We start from the raw sequence: 26,619 nt of genomic DNA, 5'->3' as shown, positions 1-26,619 counted from the left end.
CAGGTTATGCTTGAGCTTGATGATTACTCTTATTTGGGCCGATTCAGACTCAGGACATGTATGCCTTTCCTACGCACACATTTCCTTGGCACTCCTCACTGTTTGGTATTCAGACTTACCTTATGCTGTCGTGTAATGTGTCTACCTTGTTCGCTCTGAATGTATTTCATTCAACTGCTAAAAACCCTCCCACTTGCTGGCCAACATATTTTATCTTGGAGTTTTCATTCAATAGGGTTTTCAGTACATATATCTAAAGCCATCCCTTTAAATTCGGTGTAACTTTTAGTTAGATTTTTTTTGACAGACTCACTAGAATATATGGAGAGAACGGTTCAGAAAATTAGGGATCAATAAAAGAAAGGAATCTAAATATACACAGTACATATTAGTTTCCTTTTCAGCACCAATTGGTTTCCTAGATTTATCTGAAAGTATTTATGAATCATAAAAAAACGGTTTGGAGAGCTAAATATATTGATGAATCAAAATGGTTGAATTCATCCTGAAAGTTGGCATATAAGTTAAATCGATGAGATATTGGAAGATGAGTAAATTGTACAATAGGAGTCGACCAATAGTCCTATAAAATACCCTATTTAATAATAACCAAACTGAAGACTAATGACAACGGTCCAGTAATGGTGAACCGCGCACCCGGCTCCAGGGTGAAACTGCTATGTGTCCTCTCAGTACCATAATTATTCCAATAGGCTATAATTGTCTCAAATTATTGCACAACGTTAGGCTAATATGATCCACTATTGATTGCGACTCTCAGGAACAACCACATGACCATGACTGCGTTTACAGAGGAAGTGAATGAAGGTAAACGAAACAATGTAATGAAATGGAATGATAATGTAGGCTATACCAACTGAAGGGAACTAACAGTAAATTGGCAGTTGAATATGTGTTGTTATTAGACCTACTGACGGTCAATACTGATAGTGGCTAATATTTATCATGCTAGAAACAGGAAGCTAGTCTATAATTAAGACATTCGAGTGGGGCGATCTCTGCAAGTTAAAAGGACGTACAATTGAAATTCTGCTTTAATGGTTCAGCATTTCATAAACTTTAGTGCGGGAAAGCTGATAGGCTTCAGTCTGCTGCCATATAACTGCTTTCACATTTGTCTCCAGCGATTATAAAGTAAAATAGATCTAAAACGAGTGTCATTGATATTTACAATCCACTTATTCAAACGGCTTACTCATCAATATCAATAGCTCTTATCAATCTATAAATCACAGTGCATAGATATAACACTATTCTCCATCTGAAAAAATAGATGTTTTTCCACTTGGAACCGACAGGCTCGCTAGGCCTTTCTCATGGTTTCATCACGCGAAAAGATGGTGGAATTATTAGGGAATAAGTGTCAAATTCAGAATACAGTTTGTCTCTAAACACACCTCCACCACACCTTCATTTGTTTGATCTCCACCCCAAACGAATAGCGGGTGAATAGCATGATATTCTCATGCTTAGGTTCAAGGTCAGAATACACGTGGAGAGAAAGGTGCATCAAAGGGAATTCCGGCCATTTACGTGCTCTCATCTCGGGTCGGAATTCCCCCCATTATGATTAGTTCTATGTTTTAATGACAGGCATTCCTATGGAAGCTTTTTTGCAGGGATTAATAACACAGAAGCCTTCCAATCACTTTGAAAGTCATCTACCTCTCTTTGTCCTGTAATGTGTTTTAAAGTGGATGTAGAGATGTCCTTCATATTCAATAGATGAGGAGAACACGGTGCCTGTTAATCATGTGATGGAAAATACTTCAGTTTTTCCTTAATTTCAACTGAAATCATGAAGTGACTTTAAATGTTGGCCTCCACTGAGTTTAATTAGTGTGTGTGTTTCAGTGTGCAACGTGTGGCAAGGCTTTTAAGAAGCTCTGGTCTCTCCATGAACACAACAAGATCGTCCACGGTTACGCTGAGAAGAAGTTCTGCTGTGAGATCTGTGAGAAGAAGTTCTACACCATGGCCCACGTCAGGAAGCACATGGTCGGTGAGTAATATCACCATGGTAACATCATAGTAACGGTCGGTGAGTACTATCACCATGGTAACATCATAGTAACGGTCGGTGAGTACTATCACCATGGTAACATCATGGTAACGGTCGGTGAGTACCATCACCATGATAACATCATAGTAACGGTCGGTGAGTACTATCACCATGATAACATCATAGTAACGTGGGTGAGTGCTATCACCATGGTAACGTCATAGTAACGGTGGTTGAGTACTATCACCATGGTAACGTCGTAGTAACGGTCGGTGAGTACTATCACCATTGTAACGTCGTAGTAACGGCCGGCTATCACCATGGTAACGTCATAGTAACGGTGGGTGAGTATTATCACCATGGTAACGTCATAGTAACGGTCGGTGAGTACTATCACCATGGTAACGTCATAGTAACGGTGGGTGAGTACTATCACCATGGTAACGTCATAGTAACGGTGGGTGAGTACTATCACCATGGTACATCATAGTAACGGTCGGTGAGTACTATCACCATGGTAACATCATAGTAACGGTCGTTGAGTACTATCACCATGATAACATCATAGTAACGGTCGTTGAGTACTATCACCATGATAACGTCATAGTAACGGTGGTTGAGTACTATCACCATGGTAACGTCATAGTAACGGTGGGTGAGTACTATCACCATGGTAACGTCATAGTAATGGTGGGTGAGTACTATCACCATGGTACATCATAGTAACGGTCGGTGAGTACTATCACCATGGTAACATTATAGTAACGGTCGTTGAGTACTATCACCATGATAACGTCATAGTAACGGTGGGTGAGTACTATCACCATGGTAACGCTCAGCAGCGATTGGTTGAGTACTATCACCATGGTAACGTCATAGTAACGGTGGGTGAGTACTATCACCATGGTAACGTCATAGTAACGGTCGGCGAGTACTATCACCATGGTAACGTCATAGTAACGGTGGGTGAGTACTATCACCATGGTAACGTCATGTGGGTGAGCACTATCACCATGGTAACGGCATAGTAACGGTGGGTGAGTACTATCACCATGGTAACGTCATAGTAACGGTGGGTGAGTACTATCACCATGGTAACGTCATAGTAACGTGGGTGAGTACTATCACCAAGGTAACGTCATAGTAACGGTGGGTGAGTACTATCACCATGGTAACATCATAGTTACGGTCGTTGAGTACTATCACCATGGTAACATCATAGTAACGGTCGTTGAGTACTATCACCATGATAACGTCATAGTAACGGTGGGTGAGTACTATCACCATGGTAACGTCATAGCAACGGTGGTTGAGTACTATCACCATGGTAACGTCATAGTAACGGTGGGTGAGTACTATCACCATGGTAACGTCATAGTAACGGTCGGCGAGTACTATCACCATGGTAACGTCATAGTAACGGTGGGTGAGTACTATCACCATGGTAACGTCATGTGGGTGAGCACTATCACCATGGTAACGTCATAGTAACGGTGGGTGAGTACTATCACCATGGTAACGTCATAGTAAGGGTGGGTGAGTACTATCACCAAGGTAACGTCATAGTAACGGTGGGTGAGTACTATCACCATGGTAACGTCATAGTAACGGTGGATGAGTACTATCACCATGGTAACGTCATAGTAACGTGGGTGAGTACTATCACCAAGGTAACGTCATAGTAACGGTGGGTGAGTACTATCACCATGGTAACGTCATAGTAACGGTGGGTGAGTACTATCACCAAGGTAACGTCATAGTAACGGTGGGTGAGTACTATCACCATGGTAACATCATAGTTACGGTCGTTGAGTACTATCACCATGGTAACGTCATAGTAACGGTGGGTGAGTACTATCACCAAGGTAACGTCATAGTAACGGTGGGTGAGTACTATCACCATGGTAACGTCATAGTAACGGTGGGTGAGTACTATCACCAAGGTAACGTCATAGTAACGGTGGGTGAGTACTATCACCATGGTACATCATAGTAACACCAGGCTCTTGCTGCTCTGAACGACCAGGTGCCTACGCTCTCCAAGGCTGAAAATAGTGAATATTCACAAAGCCGCCGGCCCAGATGGCATCCCTGGCCATGTCCTCAAAGTGTCCGCTGGCGGGCATCTTCTCTGACATCTCAACCTGTCCCTGTCCCAGGATGGAGTCCCCACTTGCTTCAAGGAGACCAAGAAAACAAAGGTGACATGCCCAAATGGCTATCGCCCCGTCGTACTCACCTCTGTCATCACGAAGTGCTTTGAGAGGCTGGTCATGACCCACATCAAGGCCATCATACCAGGCACACTGGAACCACTCCAATCTGCCCACCGCTCCAACAGATCCATGGAAGATGCCATTTCCATCGCTAGTCACACGGCCATAACACATCCGGACAAGAGGAACACCTACGGAGAATGCTGTTCATTAACTACAGTTCAGCATTCAACACTAATGTTCCCTCCAAGCTCAGAGCCCTGGGTCTGGACACCACCCTCTGCAACTGGATCCTAGACTTCCTGACGGACAGACCACAGGCTGTGAGGATTGGCAACAATACCTCCTCCACACTGACTCTTAATATACTAAATAAACCCCTGCTCACCAGAATAATGTCATAAATTGCTGAATTTTTTTCTCTTTCATCTATGCTTCTCTTGCGCAGCAAAGACGTTTAGGGACCAGGGAGAAAATGCAATAATACATCAACAAATTGTTTAATGACATCAGTTTCACCATTTTTAAGGAAATTAAAAGCTGTGAAAACTACCCAACAGGTTTCTGGTAAGATTTCAGTTCTGCTTGGATGCATATTTTATGTGGTTGAAATACTGTCAGCTTTTATGATGCTGATAAAGATGTCACCTTTATAGACGGTCCCTAACCGCATGCATTCATTCAAGATGCTGAAAGAAATACATCATATTTCTCCACTCCTGTTCCAGAGTCAAAATGTACATTTGGTGGATAATTTTACTGCAAGAAATGGTTAATTCTGCAGGGGTTAATATGATATGAGGCTATGTGGAGTTATACACCTACAGTCAGTGTCCAGATTTCAGGCTACCATCCTGAACAGTACAGTTCACTTGACGCGCCATTTTGAAGTCCCCGTCTCGTGACTGTTTTGTATTTGTATAGTCCCCCACAATCATCACGCACAACATAGCAGCACTGCTATCCTCCTGTTTTTTTCCACTTCACCAAGTCTTTCCCAAACATTAGACTACTGTTCTGGCCCTCCCTTCTATAACATTAGACTACTGTTCTGGCCCTCCCTTCTATAACATTAGACTACTGTTCTGACCCTCCCTTCTATAACATTAGACTACTGTTCTGACCCTCCCATCTATAACATTAGACTACTGTTCTGACCCTCCCTTCTATAACATTATACTACTGTTCTGACCCTCCCTTCTATAACATTAGACTACTGTTCTGACCCTCCCTTCTATAACATTAGACTACTGTTCTGACCCTCCCTTCTATAACATTAGACTACTGTTCTGACCCTCCCTTCTATAACATTAGACTACTGTTCTGACCCTCCCTTCTATAACATTAGACTACTGTTCTGACCCTCCCTTCTATAACATTAGACTACTGTTCTGACCCTCCCCTTCTATAACATTAGACTACTGTTCTGGCCCTCCCCTTCTATAACATTAGACTACTGTTCTGACCCTCCCTTCTATAACATTATACTACTGTTCTGACCCTCCCCTTCTATAACATTAGACTACTGTTCTGACCCTCCCTTCTATAACATTAGACTACTGTTCTGACCCTCCCTTCTATAACATTAGACTACTGTTCTGACCCTCCCTTCTATAACATTAGACTACTGTTCTGACCCTCCCTTCTATAACATTAGACTACTGTTCTGACCCTCCCTTCTATAACATTAGACTACTGTTCTGACCCTCCCTTCTATAACATTAGACTACTGTTCTGGCCCTCCCTTCTATAACATTAGACTACTGTTCTGACCCTCCCTTCTATAACATTAGACTACTGTTCTGACCCTCCCCTTCTATAACATTAGACTACTGTTCTGACCCTCCCTTCTATAACATTAGACTACTGTTCTGGCCCTCCCCTTCTATAACATTAGACTACTGTTCTGGCCCTCCCCCTTCTATAACATTAGACTACTGTTCTGACCCTCCCTTCTATAACATTAGACTACTGTTCTGACCCTCCCTTCTATAACATTAGACTACTGTTCTGACCCTTCCTTCTATAACATTAGACTACTGTTCTGACCCTCCCTTCTATAGCATTAGACTACTGTTCTGACCCTCCCTTCTATAACATTAGACTACTGTTCTGACCCTCCCTTCTATAACATTAGACTACTGTTCTGACCCTCCCTTCTATAACATTAGACTACTGTTCTGACCCTCCCTTCTATAACATTAGACTACTGTTCTGACCCTCCCTTCTATAACATTAGACTACTGTTCTGACCCTCCCTTCTATAACATTAGACTACTGTTCTGACCCTCCCTTCTATAACATTAGACTACTGTTCTGACCCTCCCTTCTATAACATTAGACTACTGTTCTGACCCACCCTTCTATAACATTAGACTACTGTTCTGACCCTCCCTTCTATAACATTAGACTACTGTTCTGGCCCTCCCATCTATAACATTAGACTACTGTTCTGGCCCTCCCTTCTATAACATTAGAGTACTGTTCTGACCCTCCCTTCTATAACATTAGACTACTGTTCTGACCCTCCCTTCTATAACATTAGACTACTGTTCTGACCCTCCCTTCTATAACATTAGACTACTGTTCTCACCCTCCCTTCTATAACAGACTACTGTTCTGACCCTCCCTTCTATAACATTAGACTACTGTTCTGACTCTCCATTCTATAACATTAGACTACTGTTCTGACCCACCCTTCTATACCATTAGACTACTGTTCTGACCCTCCCTTCTATAACATTAGACTACTGTTCTGGTCCTCCATTCTATAACATTAGACTACTGTTCTGACCCTCCCTTCTATAACATTAGACTACTGTTCTGACCCTCCCCTTCTATAACATTAGACTACTGTTCTGACCCTCCCTTCTATAACATTAGACTACTGTTCTGACCCTCCCTTCTATAACATTAGACTACTGTTCTGACCCTCCCTTCTATAACATTAGACTACTGTTCTGACCCTCCCTTCTATAACATTAGACTACTGTTCTGACCCTCCCCCTTCTATAACATTAGACTACTGTTCTGGCCCTCCCCCTTCTATAACATTAGACTACTGTTCTGACCCTCCCTTCTATAACATTAGACTACTGTTCTGACCCTCCCTTCTATAACATTAGACTACTGTTCTGACCCTCCCTTCTATAACATTAGACTACTGTTCTGACCCTCCCTTCTATGACATTAGACTACTGTTCTGACCCTCCCTTCTATAACATTAGACTACTGTTCTGACCCTCCCTTCTATAACATTAGACTACTGTTCTCACCCTCCCTTCTATAACAGACTACTGTTCTGACCCTCCCTTCTATAACATTAGACTACTGTTCTGACCCTCCCTTCTATAACATTAGACTACTGTTCTCACCCTCCCTTCTATAACAGACTACTGTTCTGGCCCTCCATTCTATAACATTAGACTACTGTTCTGGCCCTCCCTTCTATAATATTAGACTACTGTTCTGACCCTCCCTTCTATAACATTAGACTACTGTTCTGGCCCTCCCTTCTATAACATTAGACTACTGTTCTGGCCCTCCCTTCTATAACATTAGACTACTGTTCTGACCCTCCCTTCTATAACATTAGACTACTGTTCTGACCCTCCCTTCTATAACATTAGACTACTGTTCTGGCCCTCCCTTCTATAACATTAGACTACTGTTCTGACCCTCCCTTCTATAACATTAGACTACTGTTCTGACCCTCCCTTCTATAACATTAGACTACTGTTCTGACCCTCCCTTCTATAACATTAGACTACTGTTCTGACCCTCCCTTCTATAACATTAGACTACTGTTCTGACCCTCCCTTCTATAACATTAGACTACTGTTCTGACCCTCCCTTCTATAACATTAGACTACTGTTCTGACCCTCCCTTCTATAACATTAGACTACTGTTCTGACCCTCCCCTTCTATAACATTAGACTACTGTTCTGACCCTCCCATCTATAACATTAGACTACTGTTCTGACCCTCCCTTCTATAACATTAGACTACTGTTCTGACCCTCCCTTCTATAACATTAGACTACTGTTCTGACCCTCCCCTTCTATAACATTAGACTACTGTTCTGACCCTCCCTTCTATAACATTAGACTACTGTTCTGACCCTCCCCTTCTATAACATTAGACTACTGTTCTGACCCTCCCTTCTATAACATTAGACTACTGTTCTGACCCTCCCCTCTATAACATTAGACTACTGTTCTGACCCTCCCTTCTATAACATTAGACTACTGTTCTGACCCTCCCTTCTATAACATTAGACTACTGTTCTGACCCTCCCATCTATAACATTAGACTACTGTTCTGACCCTCCCTTCTATAACATTAGACTACTGTTCTGACCCTCCCTCTATAACATTAGACTACTGTTCTGACCCTCCCTTCTATAACATTAGACTACTGTTCTCACCCTCCCCTCTATAACATTAGACTACTGTTCTGACCCTCCCTTCTATAACATTAGACTACTGTTCTGACCCTCCCCTTCTATAACATTAGACTACTGTTCTGACCCTCCCATCTATAACATTAGACTACTGTTCTGACCCTCCCTTCTATAACATTAGACTACTGTTCTGACCCTCCTTCTATAGCATTAGACTATTGTTCTGACCCTCCCTTCTATAACATTAGACTACTGTTCTGGCCCTCCCCTTCTATAACATTAGACTACTGTTCTGGCCCTCCCCTTCTATAACATTAGACTACTGTTCTGACCCTCCCTTCTATAACATTAGACTACTGTTCTGACCCTTCCCTTCTATAACATTAGACTACTGTTCTGACCCTCCCCTCTATAACATTAGACTACTGTTCTGACCCTCCCTTCTATAACATTAGACTACTGTTCTGACCCTCCCTTCTATAACATTAGACTACTGTTCTGACCCTCCCTTCTATAACATTAGACTACTGTTCTGACCCTCCCTTCTATAACATTAGACTACTGTTCTGACCCTCCCTTCTATAACATTAGACTACTGTTCTGACCCTCCCTTCTATAACATTAGACTACTGTTCTGACCCTCCCTTCTACAACATTAGACTACTGTTCTGACCCTCCCTTCTATAACATTAGAGCTACTGTTCTGACCCTCCCATCTATAACATTAGACTACTGTTCTGACCCTCCCTTCTATAACATTAGACTACTGTTCTGACCCTCCCTTCTATAACATTAGACTACTGTTCTGACCCTCCCTTCTATAACATTAGACTACTGTTCTGACCCCTCCCCTTCTATAACATTAGACTACTGTTCTGACCCTCCCTTCTATAACATTAGACTACTGTTCTGACCCTCCCTTCTATAACATTAGACTACTGTTCTGACCCTCCCCTCTATAACATTAGACTACTGTTCTGACCCTCCCTTCTATAACATTAGACTACTGTTCTGACCCTCCCTTCTATAACATTAGACTACTGTTCTGACCCCTCCCATCTATAACATTAGACTACTGTTCTGACCCTCCCCTTCTATAACATTAGACTACTGTTCTGACCCTCCCTCTATAACATTAGACTACTGTTCTGACCCTCCCTTCTATAACATTAGACTACTGTTCTCACCCTCCCCTCTATAACATTAGACTACTGTTCTGACCCTCCCTTCTATAACATTAGACTACTGTTCTGACCCTCCCTTCTATAACATTAGACTACTGTTCTGACCCTCCCATCTATAACATTAGACTACTGTTCTGACCCTCCCTTCTATAACATTAGACTACTGTTCTGACCCTCCCTTCTATAGCATTAGACTATTGTTCTGACCCTCCCTTCTATAACATTAGACTACTGTTCTGACCCTCCCACACATCCAGGACATCTACTTAAAACGTTGCCAGAGGAAGCGGAGCAGCATCAACCACCCCAACCACAAGCTGTTCTCTCCCTTAGTGTCGGGCAGACGGTACCAGAGAATGAGGTCTGAAACTAACAGCCTCGGAGACAGTTTCCATCTACGAGCCATCAGACTGCGGAACACTTGAACTGGACTGACCACCTGCTCTGATTCTCCACACCTTAGCACACATGCACTCACTCACACCCCCCCCAAAACACACACCCACACCCCAAAAACACACACCCACACCCCAGAAAAACACACCCACACCCCAGAAAAACACACCCACACCCCAAAAACACAGACCCACACCCCAGAAAAACACACCCACACCCCAAAAACACACACCCACACCCCAAAAACACAGACCCACACCCCAAAAACACACACCCACACCCCAAAAACACACACCCACACCCCAGAAAAACACACACCAAAAGTTCACATTTTATTTTGTTACAAAGTGAGATTCAAATTCTGAGCTAGCCATTAAAAAAATATAGTCCACAGATCAAATTTAATCTGAACCACACTTTAACTGGAATAGAATATGGAAAAATATGAGCTTGGCATCCCGTAATTGAACCATCAATTTATACATTTGGGAGGGATGCTTTCTTCGGGGGGGAAGGGAGGATACGGGCGGGTGGATGGGGACTGAGGGGTGGATGGAGACTGAGGGGTGGATGGAGACTGAGGGGTGGATGGAGACTGAGGGGTGGATGGAGACTGAGGGGTGGATGGGTCTGGGTGGATGGAGACTGAGGGGTGGATGGAGACTGAGGGGTGGATGGAGACTGAGGGGTGGATGGGGTGAGGGGTGGATGGGACTGAGGGTGGATGGAGACTGAGGGTGGATGGAGACTGAGGGGTGGATGGAGACTGAGGGGTGGATGGAGACTGAGGGGTGGATGGAGACTGAGGGTGGATGGAGACTGAGGGGTGGATGGAGACTGAGGGTGGATGGGTCTGGGTGGATGGAGACTGAGGGGTGGATGGAGACTGAGGGGTGGATGGAGACTGAGGGGGTGGATGGAGACTGAGGGGTGGATGGGTCTGGGTGGATGGAGACTGAGGAGTGGATGGAGACTGAGGGTGGATGGAGACTGAGGGGTGGATGGAGACTGAGGGGTGGATGGAGACTGAGGGGTGGATGGGGACTGAGGGGTGGATGGGGACTGAGGGGTGGATGGGGACTGAGGGGTGGATGGGGACTGAGGGTGGATGGAGACTGAGGGGTGGATGGAGACTGAGGGGTGGATGGAGACTGAGGGGTGGATGGAGACTGAGGGGTGGATGGGTCGGGGTGGATGGAGACTGAGGGTGGATGGAGCTGAGGGGTGGATGGAGACTGAGGGTGGATGGAGACTGAGGGGGTGGATGGGTCAGGGTGGATGGAGACTGAGGGGTGGATGGAGACTGAGGGGTGGATGGAGACTGAGGGGTGGATGGGGACTGAGGGGTGGATGGGGACTGAGGGGTGGATGGAGACTGAGGGTGGATGGAGACTGAGGGTGGATGGAGACTGAGGGGTGGATGGAGACTGAGGGGTGGATGGGGACTGAGGGGTGGATGGGTCAGGGTGGATGGAGACTGAGTGGTGGATGGAGACTGAGGGTGGATGGAGACTGAGGGGTGGATGGGGACTGAGGGGTGGATGGAGACTGAGGGGTGGATGGAGACTGAGGGGTGGATGGGTCTGGGGTGGATGGAGACTGAGGGGTGGATGGGGACTGAGGGGTGGATGGAGACTGAGGGGGTGGATGGGGACTGAGGGTGGATGGAGACTGAGGGGTGGATGGAGACTGAGGGGTGGATGGAGACTGAGGGGTGGATGGAGACTGAGGAGTGGATGGGGACTGAGGGGTGGATGGGGACTGAGGGGTGGATGGGGACTGAGGGGTGGATGGAGACTGAGGGGTGGATGGAGACTGAGGGGTGAATGGAGACTGACGAGTGGATGGAGACTGAGGGGTGGATGGGTCGGGGGTGGATGGAGACTGAGGGGGTGGATGGAGACTGAGGGTGGATGGAGACTGAGGAGTGGATGGAGACTGTGGGGTGGATGGGGACTGAGGAGTGGATTGGGACTGAGGGGTGGATGGGTCGGGTGGATGGAGACTGAGGGGTGGATGGAGACTGAGGGGTGGATGGAGACTGAGGGGTGGATGGAGACTGAGGGGTGGATGGGGACTGAGGGGGTGGATGGGTCGGGGGTGGATGGAGACTGAGGGGTGGATGGAGACTGAGGTGGATGGGGCCTGAGGGGTGGATGGAGACTGAGGGGGTGGATGGAGACTGAGGGTGGATGGGGACTTAGGGGTGGATGGAGACTGAGGGGGTGGATGGAGACTGAGGGGTGGATGGGTCTGGGTGGATGGGAGACTGAGGGGTGGATGGGGACTGAGGGGTGGATGGAGACTGAGGGGGTGGATGGGGACTGAGGGGTGGATGGAGACTGAGGGGTGGATGGAGACTGAGGGGTGGATGGGAGACTGAGGGGTGGATGGAGACTGAGGGTGGATGGGGACTGAGGGGTGGATGGAGACTGAGGGGTGGATGGGGACTGAGGGGTGGATGGAGACTGAGGGGTGGATGGGGACTGAGGGGTGGATGGAGACTGAGGGTGGATGGAGACTGAGGGGTGGATGGGTCTGGGGTGGATGGAGACTGAGGGGTAGATGGAGACTGAGGGGTGGATGGAGACTGAGGGTGGATGGAGACTGAGGGGTGGATGGGGACTGAGGGTGTGGATGGGGACTAAGGGGTGGATGGGGACTGAGGGTGGATGGAGACTGAGGTGTGGATGGGGACTGAGGGTGGATGGGGACTGAGGGTGGATGGGGACTAAGGGGTGGATGGGGACTGAGGGGTGGATGGAGACTGAGGGTGGATGGGGACTGAGGGGTGGATGGGTCGGGGTGGATGGAGACTGAGGGGGGTGGATGGGGACTGAGGGGTGGATGGAGACTGAGGGGTGGATGGAGACTGAGGGGTGGATGGAGACTGAGGGTGGATGGGGACTGAGGGGTGGATGGAGACTGAGGGGTGGATGGAGACTGAGGAGTGGATGGAGACTGAGGGGGTGGATGGAGACTGAGGGGTGGATGGGGACTGAGGTGGATGGAGACTGAGGGTGGATGGGGACTGAGGGGGTGGATGGGGACTGAGGGGCGTGGATGGAGACTGAGGGGGTGGATGGGGACTGAGGAGTGGATGGAGACTGAGGGGTGGATGGGTCGGGTGGATGGAGACTGAGGGTGGATGGAGACTGAGGGTGGATGGAGACTGAGGGGTGGATGGAGACTGAGGGTGGATGGGGACTGAGGGGTGGATGGAGACTGAGGGGTGGATGGGGGACTGAGGGGGTGGATGGAGACTGAGGGGTGGATGGGGACTGAGGGGTGGATGGGGACTGAGGCGTGGATGGAGACTGAGGGGTGGATGGGGACTGAGGGTGGATGGGGACTGAGGCGTGATGGAGACTGAGGGGTGGATGGGGACTGAGGGGTGGATGGGGACTGAGGGTGGATGGAGACTCGAGGGGGTGGATGGAGACTGAGGGGTGGATGGGGACTGAGGGTGGATGGAGACTGAGGGGTGGATGGAGACTGAGGGGTGGATGGAGACTGAGGGGTGGATGGAGACTGAGGGGTGGATGGGTCGGGGTGGATGGAGACTGAGGGGTGGATGGGGACTGAGGGGTGGATGGAGACTGAGGGGTGGATGGGTCTGGGTGGATGGAGACTGAGGGGTGGATGGAGACTGAGGGGTGGATGGGGACTGAGGGGTGGATGGAGACTGAGGGGTGGATGGGGACTGAGGGGTGGATGGAGACTGAGGGGTGGATGGAGACTGAGGGGTGGATGGAGACTGAGGGGTGGATGGGAACTGAGGGGTGGATGGAGACTGAGGGGTGGATGGAGACTGAGGGGTGGATGGAGACTGAGGGGTGGATGGAGACTGAGGGGTGGATGGGGACTGAGGGGTGGATGGGGACTGAGGGGTGGATGGAGACTGAGGGGTGGATGGAGACTGAGGAGTGGATGGAGACTGAGGGGTGGATGGAGACTGAGGGGTGGATGGAGACTGAGGGGTGGATGGGTCTGGGTGGATGGAGACAGGGGTGGATGGAGACTGAGGGGTGGATGGAGACTGAGGGGTGGATGGGTCTGGGTGGATGGAGACTGAGGGGTGGATGGAGACTGAGGAGTGGATGGAGACTGAGGGGTGGATGGAGACTGAGGGGTGGATGGAGACTGAGGGGTGGATGGAGACTGAGGGGTGGATGGGGACTGAGGGGTGGATGTGGACTGAGGGGTGGATGGGGACTGAGGGGTGGATGGGTCGGGGTGGATGGAGACTGAGGGGTGGATGGAGACTGAGGGGTGGATGGAGACTGAGGGGTGGATGGGGACTGAGGGGTGGATGGGTCGGGGTGGATGGAGACTGAGGTGTGGATGGAGACTGAGGGGTGGATGGGGCCTGAGGGGTGGATGGAGACTGAGGGGTGGATGGAGACTGAGGGGTGGATGGGGACTGAGGGGTGGATGGAGACTGAGGGGTGGATGGAGACTGAGGGGTGGATGGGTCTGGGTGGATGGAGACTGAGGGGTGGATGGGGACTGAGGGGTGGATGGAGACTGAGGGGTGGATGGGGACTGAGGGGTGGATGGAGACTGAGGGGTGGATGGAGACTGAGGGGTGGATGGAGACTGAGGGGGTGGATGGGAGACTGAGGGGTGGATGGAGACTGAGGGGTGGATGGAGACTGAGGGGTGGATGGGTCTGGGTGGATGGAGACTGAGGGGTAGATGGAGACTGAGGGGTGGATGGAGACTGAGGGGTGGATGGAGACTGAGGGGTGGATGGGGACCAAGGGGTGGATGGGGACTGAGGGGTGGATGGAGACTGAGGGGTGGATGGGGACTGAGGGGTGGATGGGGACTGAGGGGTGGATGGGGACTAAGGGGTGGATGGGGACTGAGGGGTGGATGGAGACTGAGGGGTGGATGGGGACTGAGGGGTGGATGGGTCGGGGTGGATGGAGACTGAGGTGTATGGGGACTGAGGGGTGGATGGAGACTGAGGGGTGGATGGAGACTGAGGGGTGGATGGGGACTGAGGGGGTGGATGGAGACTGAGGGGTGGATGGAGACTGAGGAGTGGATGGAGACTGAGGGGTGGATGGGTCGGGGTGGATGGAGACTGAGGGGTGGATGGGGACTGAGGGGTGGATGGGGACTGATGGGTGGATGGAGACTGAGGGGTGGATGGAGACTGAGGGGTGGATGGAGACTGAGGAGTGGATGGAGACTGAGGGGTGGATGGGTCGGGGTGGATGGAGACTGAGGGGTGGATGGAGACTGAGGGGTGGATGGAGACTGAGGAGTGGATGGGGACTGAGGGGTGGATGGAGACTGAGGGGTGGATGGGGACTGAGGGGTGGATGGGGACTGAGGCGTGGATGGAGACTGAGGGGTGGATGGGGACTGAGGGGTGGATGGGGACTGAGGCGTGGATGGAGACTGAGGGGTGGATGGGGACTGAGGGGTGGATGGGGACTGAGGGGTGGATGGAGACTGAGGGGTGGATGGAGACTGAGGGGTGGATGGAGACTGAGGGTGGATGGAGACTGAGGGGTGGATGGAGACTGAGGGGGTGGATGGAGACTGAGGGGTGGATGGAGACTGAGGGGTGGATGGGTCGGGGGTGGATGGAGACTGAGGGGTGGATGGAGACTGAGGGGTGGATGGGGACTGAGGGGTGGATGGAGACTGAGGGGTGGATGGGTCTGGGTGGATGGAGACTGAGGGGTGGATGGAGACTGAGGGGGTGGATGGAGACTGAGGGGTGGATGGAGACTGAGGGGTGGATGGGGACTGAGGGGTGGATGGAGACTGAGGGGTGGATGGAGACTGAGGGGTGGATGGAGACTGAGGGGTGGATGGAGACTGAGGGGTGGATGGGGACTGAGGGGTGGATGGAGACTGAGGGGTGGATGGGTCGGGGTGGATGGAGACTGAGGGGTGGATGGAGACTGAGGGGTGGATGGAGACTGAGGGGTGGATGGAGAATGAGGGGTGGATGGAGACTGAGGGGTGGATGGGTCTGGGTGGATGGGGACTGAGGGGTGGATGGAGACTAAGGGGTGGATGGGGACTGAGGGGGTGGATGGAGACTGAGGGGGTGGATGGGTCTGGGTGGATGGAGACTGAGGGGGTGGATGGAGACTGAGGGGTGGATGGAGACTGAGGGTGGATGGAGACTGAGGGGTGGATGGGGACTGAGGGTGGATGGAGACTGAGGGTGGATGGAGACTGAGGGGGTGGATGGAGACTGAGGGGTGGATGGAGACTGAGGGTGGATGGGTCTGGGTGGATGGAGACTGAGGGGGTGGATGGGGACTGAGGGGTGGATGGAGACTGAGGGGTGGATGGGGACTGAGGGGTGGATGGAGACTGAGGGGTGGATGGGGACTGAGGGTGATGGGGACTTAGGGGTGGATGGAGACTGAGGGGTGGATGGAGACTGAGGGGGTGGATGGAGACTGAGGGGTGGATGGGTCGGATGGAGATGAGGGGTGGATGGGGACTGAGGGGTGGATGGGGGACTGAGGGGTGGATGGAGACTGAGGGTGGATGGGGACTGAGGGGTGGATGGAGACTGAGGGTGGATGGAGACTGAGGGGGTGGATGGAGACTGAGGGTGGATGGAGACTGAGGGTGGATGGAGACTGAGGGTTGGATGGAGACTGAGGGTGGATGGGTCGGGTGGATGGAGACTGAGGGGTGGATGGGGACTGAGGGGTGGATGGAGACTGAGGGGTGGATGTGGACTGAGGGGTGGATGGAGACTGAGGGGTGGATAGAGACTGAGGGGTGGATAGAGACTGAGGGGTGGATGGAGACTGAGGGGTGGATGGGTCTGGGTGTCTAGCCATTTGATTAGCTGTTCAGGAGTCTTGGGGTTAGAAGCTGTTAAGGGTAGAAGCTGTTCTCACCGGTACCGCTTGCCGTGCGGTAGCAGAGAGAACAGTCTATGACTAGGGTGGCTGGAGTCTTTGACCATTTTTAGGGCCTTCCTCTGACACTGCCTGGTATAGAGGTCCTGGATGGCAGGAAGCTTGGCCCCAGTGATGTACTGGGCCGTACGCACTACCCTCTGTAGTGCCTTGCTGTCGGAGGCCAAGCAGTTGCCATACCAGGCGGTGATGCAGCCAATCAGGATGATAGTGATAGTTCTCTCTGACTGACTGACTGTCTGTCTGTTTGTCTGTCTAGCCCACACCAAGGACATGCCGTTCACCTGTGAGACGTGTGGGAAGTCATTCAAGCGCGGCATGTCCCTAAAGGTTCACTCTCTACAACACTCTGGAGAGAAGCCCTTCAAGTGTGAGGTTGGAAAGCCCTTCTCAAATCACCTTTACCCATCACCACACTGTACACTAGAGTACCATCACCACACTGTACACTACAGTACCATCACTACACTGTACACTACAGTACCATCACCACACTGTACACTACAGTACCATCACTACACTGTACACTACAGTACCATCACTACACTGTACACTACAGTACCATCACCACACTGTACACTACAGTACCATCACCACACTGTACTCTACAGTACCATCACCACACTGTACACTACAGTACCATCACTACACTGTACACTACAGTACCATCACCACACTGTACACTACAGTACCATCACCACACTGTACACTACAGTACCATCACCACACTGTACTCTACAGTACCATCACCACACTGTACACTACAGTACCATCACCACACTGTACACTACAGTACCATCACCACACTGTACACTAGAGTACCATCACCACACTGTACACTAGAGTACCATCACCACACTGTACACTACAGCACCATCACCACACTGTACACTACAGTACCATCACCACACTGTACTCTACAGTACCATCACCACACTGTACACTAGAGTACCATCACCACACTGTACACTAGAGTACCATCACCACACTGTACACTAGAGTACCATCACCACACTGTACACTACAGTACCATCACCACACTGTACACTACAGTACCATCACCACACTGTACACTAGAGTACCATCACCACACTGTACACTAGAGTACCATCACCACACTGTACACTAGAGTACCATCACCACACTGTACACTACAGTACCATCACCACACTGTACACTAAAGAGTACCATCACCACACTGTACACTACAGTACCATCACCACACTGTACACTACAAGTACCATCACCACACTGTACACTACAGTACCATCACTACACTGTACACACTACAGTACTATCACCACACTGTACACTACAGTACCATCACTACACTGTACACTACAGTACTATCACCACACTGCACACTACAGTACCATCACCCACACTGTACACTACAGTACCATCACTACACTGTACACACTACAGTACTATCACCACACTGTACACTACAGTACCATCACTACACTGTACACTACAGTACCATCACTACACTGTACACTACAGTACCATCACCACACTGTACACTACAGTACCATCACTACACTGTACACTACAGTACCATCACCACACTGTACACTACAGTACCATCACCACACTGTACACTACAGTACCATCACCACACTGTACACTACAGTACCATCACCACACTGTACACTAAGTACCATCACCACACTGTACACTGCAGTACCATCACCACACTGTACACTACAGTACCATCACCACACTGTACACTACAGTACCATCACCACACTGTACACTATCAGTACCATCACCACACTGTCACACTACAGTACCATCACCACACTGTACACTACAGTACCATCACCACACTGTACACTACAGTACCATCACCACACTGTAGACTACAGCACCATCACTACACTGTACACTACAGTACCATCACTACACTGTACACTACAGTACTATCACCACACTGTACACTACAGTACCATCACTACACTGTACACTACAGTACTATCACCACACTGTACACTACAGTACCATCACTACACTGTACACTACAGTACCATCACCACACTGTACACTACAGTACCATCACCACACTGTACACTACAGTACCATCACTACACTGTACACTACAGTACTATCACCACACTGTACACTACAGTACCATCACTACACTGTACACTACAGTACCATCACTACACTGTACACTACAGTACCATCACCACACTGTACACTACAGTACCATCACCACACTGTACACTACAGTACCATCACCACACTGTACACTACAGTACCATCACCACACTGTACACTACAGTACCATCACCACACTGTACACTACAGTACCATCACCACACTGTACACTACAGTACCATCACCACACTGTACACTACAGTACCATCACCACACTGTACACTACAGTACCATCACCACACTGTACACTACAGTACCATCACCACACTGTACCACCACAGTCACCATCACCACACTGTACACTACAGTACCATCACCACACTGTACACTACAGCACCATCACCACACTGTACACTACAGTACCATCACCACACTGTACACTACAGTACCATCACCACACTGTACACTACAGTACCATCACCACACTGTACACTAGAGTACCATCACCACACTGTACACTACAGTACCATCACCACACTGTACACTAGAGTACCATCACCACACTGTACACTACAGTACCATCACCACACTGTACACGACAGTACCATCACCACACTGTACACTAGAGTACCATCACCACACTGTACTCTACAGTACCATCACCACACTGTACACTAGAGTACCATCACACACTGTGCACACAGTACCATCACCACACTGTACACTAGAGTACCATCACCACACTGTACACTACAGTACCATCACCACACTGTACACTAGAGTACCATCACCACACTGTACACTAGAGTACCATCACCACACTGCCACACCACAGTACCATCACCACACTGTACACCTACAGTACCATCACCACACTGTACACCACAGTACCATCACCACACTGTACACTAGAGTACCATCACCACACTGTACACTACAGCCCACCATCACCACACTGTACACTACAGTACCATCACCACACTGTACACTAGAGTACCATCACCACACTGTACACTACAGTACCATCACCACACTGTACACTAGAGTACCATCACCACACTGTACACTAGAGTACCATCACCACACTGTACACTCAGTACCCCCCTGTACACACTACAGTACCATCACCACACTGTACACTAGAGTACCATCACCAACTTTGTACACTAGAGTACCATCACCACACTCTGGCACTAGAGTACCATCACCACACTGTACACTACAGTACCATCACCACACTGTACACTACAGTACCATCACCACACTGTATACTACAGTACCATCACCACACTGTACACACAGGTACCATCATCCACAGTACACACAGTACCATCACCACACTTTACACTACAGTACCATCACCACACTGTACACTACAGTACCATCACCACACTGTGCTCTACAGTACCATCCCCACACTGTACACGATACAGTACCATCACCACACTGTACACTAGAGTGCACCATCACCACACTGTACTCACAGTACCATCACCACACTGTACACTACGGAATACCATCACTACCACACTGTACACTAGAGTACCATCACCACACTGTACACTACAGTACCATCACCACCACACTGTACACTACAGTACCATCACCACACTGTACACTACAGTACCATCACCACACTGTACACTACAGTACCATCACCACACACTGTACTACTACAGTTACCATCACCACACTGTACACTAGAGTACTCATCATCACACTGTACACTACAGTACCATCACCACACTGTACACTACAGTACCATCACCACACTGTACACTAGAGTACCATCACCACACTGTACACTACAGTACCATCACCACACTGTACACTAGAGTACCATCACCACACTGTACACTAGAGTACCATCACCACACTGTACACTACAGTACCATCACCACACTGTAGACTACAGCACCATCACTACACTGTACACTACAGTACCATCACTACACTGTACACTACAGTACTATCACCACACTGTACACTACAGTACCATCACTACACTGTACACTTTCTACACATTACCTTACAGTACCATCACTACCACTGTACACTACACACAGTACCATCACCACACTGTACACTACAGTACCATCACCACACTGTTCCCTAATACCAACTACCACACTGTACACTACAGTACTATCACCACACTGTACACTACAATACCATCACTACACTGTACACTTACAGTACCATCACTACACTTACCCTCCCACACTGTACACTACAGTACCATCACCACACTGTACACTAGAGTACCATCACCACACTGTACACTACAGTACCATCACCACACTGTACACTACAGTACCATCACCACACTGTACACTACAGTACCATCACCACACTGTACACTACAGTACCATCACCACACTGTACACTACAGTACCATCACCACACTGTACACTACAGTACCATCACCACCTGTACACACAGTACCATCACCACACTGTACACTAGAGTACCATCACCACATTGCACACTACAGTACCATCACCACACTGTGTAGACTACAGCACCATCACTACACTCGTACACTACAGTACCATCACTACACTGCACACTACAAGTCTTATCACCACACTGTACACTACAGTACCATCACTACACTGTACACTCAATAATCACAGAGTACCATCACTACACTGTATACTACAGTACCATCACCACACTGTACACTACAGTACCATCACCACACTGTACACTACAGTACCATCACCACACTGTACACTACAGTACCATCACTACACTGTATACACTACAATTATTATCACCACACTGTGTACACTACAGTACCATCACTACACTGTACACTACAGTACCATCACTACACTGTACACTACAGTACCATCACCATACTTGTACACTACAGTACCATCACCACACTGTACACTAGATTACCATCACCACACTGTACACTACAGTACCATCACCACACTGTACACTACAGTACCATCACCACACTGTACACTAACAGTACCATCACCACACTGTACACTACAGTACCATCACCACACTGTACACTACAGTACCACATCACCACACTGTACACTACAGTTTTCCATCACCACACTGTACACTACAGTACCATCACACCTGTACACTACAGTACCATCACCACACTGTACACTACAGTTACCATCACCACACTGTATACAAGCAGTACCATCACCACACTGTACACTACAGTACCATCACCACACTGTACACTACAGTACCATCACCACACTGTACACTACAGTACCATCACCACACTGTACACCAAGCAGTACCATCACCACACTGTACACTACAGTACCATCACCACACTGTACACTACAGCACCATCACCACACTGTACACTAAGCAGTAACATCACCACTGTACACTACAGTACCATCACCACACTACACCTTTTCACAGTACCATCACCACCTGTACACTAGAGTACCATCACCACACTGTACACTACAGTACCATCACTACACTACTACAGTACCATCACCACACTGTAAACACTACAGTACCATCACCACACTGTACTCTACAGTACCATCACCACACTGTACACTAGAGTACCATCACCACTTGTGCCACTACAGTACCATCACCACACTGTACACTAGAGTACCATCACCACACTGTACACTACAGTACCATCACCACACTGTACACTACAGTACCCCATCACCACACTGTACACTACCAGTACCATCACCACACTGTACACTCAGTTTTCCATCACCACACTGTACACTCAGAGTACCATCACCCACCTGTATTACACTACAGTACCATCACCACACTGTACACTACAGTACCATCACCACACTGTACACCAGTACCATCACCACACTGTACCTACAGTTTCATCACCACACTGTATACTACAGCTACCATCACCACACACTGTACACTACAGTACCATCACACCACACTGTACACTAGCAGTACCATCACCACACTGTACACTACAGTACCATCACCACACTGTACACTAAAGTACCATCCACCACACTTTATACTACAGTACCATCACCACACACTGTACACTAGAGTCTGCAGTCACCACACTGTACACTACAGTACCATCACCACCTGTACACGACAGTACCTATCACCACACTGTACACTAGAGTACCATCACCACACTGTATACTACAGTACCATCACCACACTGTACACTAGAGTACCATCACCACACTGTACCCTACAGTACCTATCACCACACTGTACTCTACAGTACCATCACCACACACTGTACACTACAGTACCATCACACACTGTACACTAAGCAGTACCATCACCACACAGCCACTACAGTACCATCACCACACTGTACACTACAGTACCATCACCACACTGTACACTACAGTACACCATCACCCACACTGTACACACTAGCAGTACCATCACCACACTGTACACTACAGTACCATCACCACACCCTTCCACCCCATCCCCCTGACACTACAGTACCATCACCACACTGTACACTACAGTACCATCACCACACTGACCACACCATCACCACACTGTACACTGCCAGCACCATCACCACACTGTACACTACAGTACCATCACCCCTGTACACTACAAAGTACTCATCACCACTAACTGCACCCCATACACACTTACACTACAGTACCATCACCACACTTTACACTACAGTACCATCACCACACTGTACACTACAGCACCATCACCACACTGATTGTACACTACAGTACCATCACCACACTTTACACTAGAGTACCATCACCACACTGTACACCACGAGTACCATCACCACACACTGTGCACTACAGTACCATCACCACACTGTACACTACAGTACCATCACCACACTGTACACTAGAGTACCATCACCACACTGTACTCTACAGTTACCATCACCACACTGTACACTACAGTTACCATCACCACACTTTGTACACTACAGTACCATCACCACACTGTACACTACAGTACCATCACCACACTGTACACTACAGTACCATCACTACACTGTACACTAGAGTACCATCACCACACTGTACACTACAGTACCAATCACCACACTGTACTTCTACAGTACCATCACCACACTGTACACTACAGTACCATCACCACACTGTACAAACAAGTACCATCACCACACTGTACACTACAGTACCATCACCACACTGCACCCCATCACCACACTGTAGCCACTACAGTACCATCACCACACTGTATAGAATACCATCACCACACTGCTTTCTGGTACCATCACCACACTGTACACTAGGTACCATCACCACACTGTACACTAGAGTACCATCACCACCATTACACTGGTACCATCACCCACACTGTACACTACAGTACCACATATCTATGTACACTACAGTACCATCACCACACTGTTTTCACATTTCATCACCCACTGTACACTACAGTACCATTGAAACCAAATAATAGTGATAAATTGTGTGTGTGTATTCCAGAACTGTAATGAGCGGTTCCAGTATAAATATCAGCTGCGATCCCACATGTCCATCCACATCGGACACAAGCAGTTCATGTGCCAGTGGTGTGGCAAAGACTTCAACATGAAGCAGTACTTTGATGAACACATGAAGACACACACTGGTATGTATTCACACACACATTTACATTTTAGTCATTTAGCAGACGCTCTTATCCAGAGACACTTCCAGTTAGTGAGTCATTTAGCAGACACTCTTATCCAGAGAGACTTCCAGTTAGTGAGTCATTTAGCAGACGCTCTGATCCAGAGAGATGGACAGTAGTGAGTCATTTAGCAGACACTCTTATCCAGAGAGACTTCCAGTTAGTGAGTCATTTGTAGACCGCTCTGATCAGAGAGATGGACGTAGTGAGTCATTTGTAGACACTCTTATCCAGAGAGACTTAGTTAGTAGAGTCATTTGAGCAGCTCTTATCCATTTTCCAGTTAGTGAGTCATTTGTGGCTCTTATCAGAGATGTACAGGCAGTGCATTCATCTTAAGATAGCTGCGGAGTGGGGGAAAAAGTATTTATCCCTCACTATGTAGTTCCCACTGACAAAGAAATGAGCAGTCTATAATTTTAATGGTAAGGTTTATTTGAACAGTGAGAACAGAATAACAACAAAGAATCCAAGATTCAAAAATTTTTATAAATTGATTTGCATTTTAATTTAGAAATAAGTATTTGACCATGCTTTCAATCCGTCCTGGTAATCCGTCTGGCCCTGCTACTTATGAATGTTACCTGCTTAAAAGTCTTACTCACATCGGCTACGGAGAAGAACATATCATCGGAACAGTGTGTTCTCATGTACATGCTTCAGTGTTGTTTACCCTCGAAGTGAGCTCTAGAAATGGTTTAGCTTTCGTCTGGAAGTCTTGTGTCACTGGGCAAGTGGCTGTGCTTCCCTTTGTAGTCTGTAATAGTTTTCAGCCCTGCCACATCCGACGAGCGTCAGAGCCGTTATATCAATCTTATTCCTGTATTACTCTTTTGCCTGTTTGATGGTTCATCGGAGGGCATAGCGGGATTTCTTGCCAGCGTCGGGTTAGATTCCCGCTCTTGAAAGCGGCAACTCTACCCTTTAGCTCCAGTGCAGATGTTTCCTGTAATCCATGGCTTCTTGTTGGGGTATATACGTACGGTCATAATGAGACGACATCATCGATGCACTTATTGATGAAGCCAGTGACTGATGTGGTGTACTCCTCAGCTCTTTATCTGAAGAATTCCCGAACATGTTCCAGTCTGTGCCTAGCAAAACATCATGTAGCAGTGAGAAAATGATGGGTGGCCACACAAACTCTTACACCTTAGACCCAATTTGGACATTTTCACTAAAGGGTTGTACTCACTTTTGTTGCCAACCAGTTTAGACATTAATGGCTGTGTGTTGAGAGTTATTGAGGAGACAAATTACACTGTTATACAAATATTACCTCATACTTTACATTGTATTAGAAGTGTCATTTCTTCAGTGTTGTCAACATGAAAATATATACTCAAATATTTACAAAATGTGAGGGTTGTACTCCCTTTTGTGAATACTGTAGATATACAGTGAGGAAAAAAGTATTTGATCCCCTGCTGATTTTGTACGTTTGCCCACTGACAAAGACCATGATCAGTCTATAATTTTAATGGTAGGTTTTATTTGAACAGTGAAACAATAAACCTCCAGAAAAACGCATGTCAAAAATGTTATAAATTGATTTGCATTTTAATGAGGAAATAAGTATTTGGCCCCTCCTCAACATGACTTATTACTTTGACATGCAACCCTTGTTGGCAATCAGGAGTCAGGCGTTTCTTGTAGTTGGCCTGAGTTTGCACACATCTCAGGGGGGATTTTGTCCCTCCCTCTTTGCAGATCTTCTCAAGTCATTAAGGTTTTGAGGCTGATGTTTGG

General features: G+C 48.2%; 1 protein-coding gene across 1 annotated transcript in view; it reads left to right on the top strand.

The window, feature by feature from the left end:
- LOC121570213 (zinc finger and BTB domain-containing protein 47-like) overlaps positions 1–24,828 on the top strand; it is a gene marked incomplete at its 3' end in the record, with an annotated part of 35,413 nt that extends 10,585 nt beyond the window's left edge. Inside the window, 3 exon segments of the mRNA XM_045219876.1 lie at positions 1,876–2,023; positions 17,390–17,505; positions 24,684–24,828. Coding sequence (XP_045075811.1) covers positions 1,876–2,023; positions 17,390–17,505; positions 24,684–24,828 — 409 coding nt within the window.
- Between the last annotated feature and the right edge of the window lie 1,791 nt (positions 24,829–26,619).

This window comes from Coregonus clupeaformis, unplaced genomic scaffold (genome assembly GCF_020615455.1).
Source record: "Coregonus clupeaformis isolate EN_2021a unplaced genomic scaffold, ASM2061545v1 scaf2849, whole genome shotgun sequence".
Lineage (NCBI taxonomy): Eukaryota > Metazoa > Chordata > Actinopteri > Salmoniformes > Salmonidae > Coregonus > Coregonus clupeaformis.
Note: the sequence above shows the minus strand (reverse complement) of the source record. Positions and strands in the feature narration are given on the sequence as shown.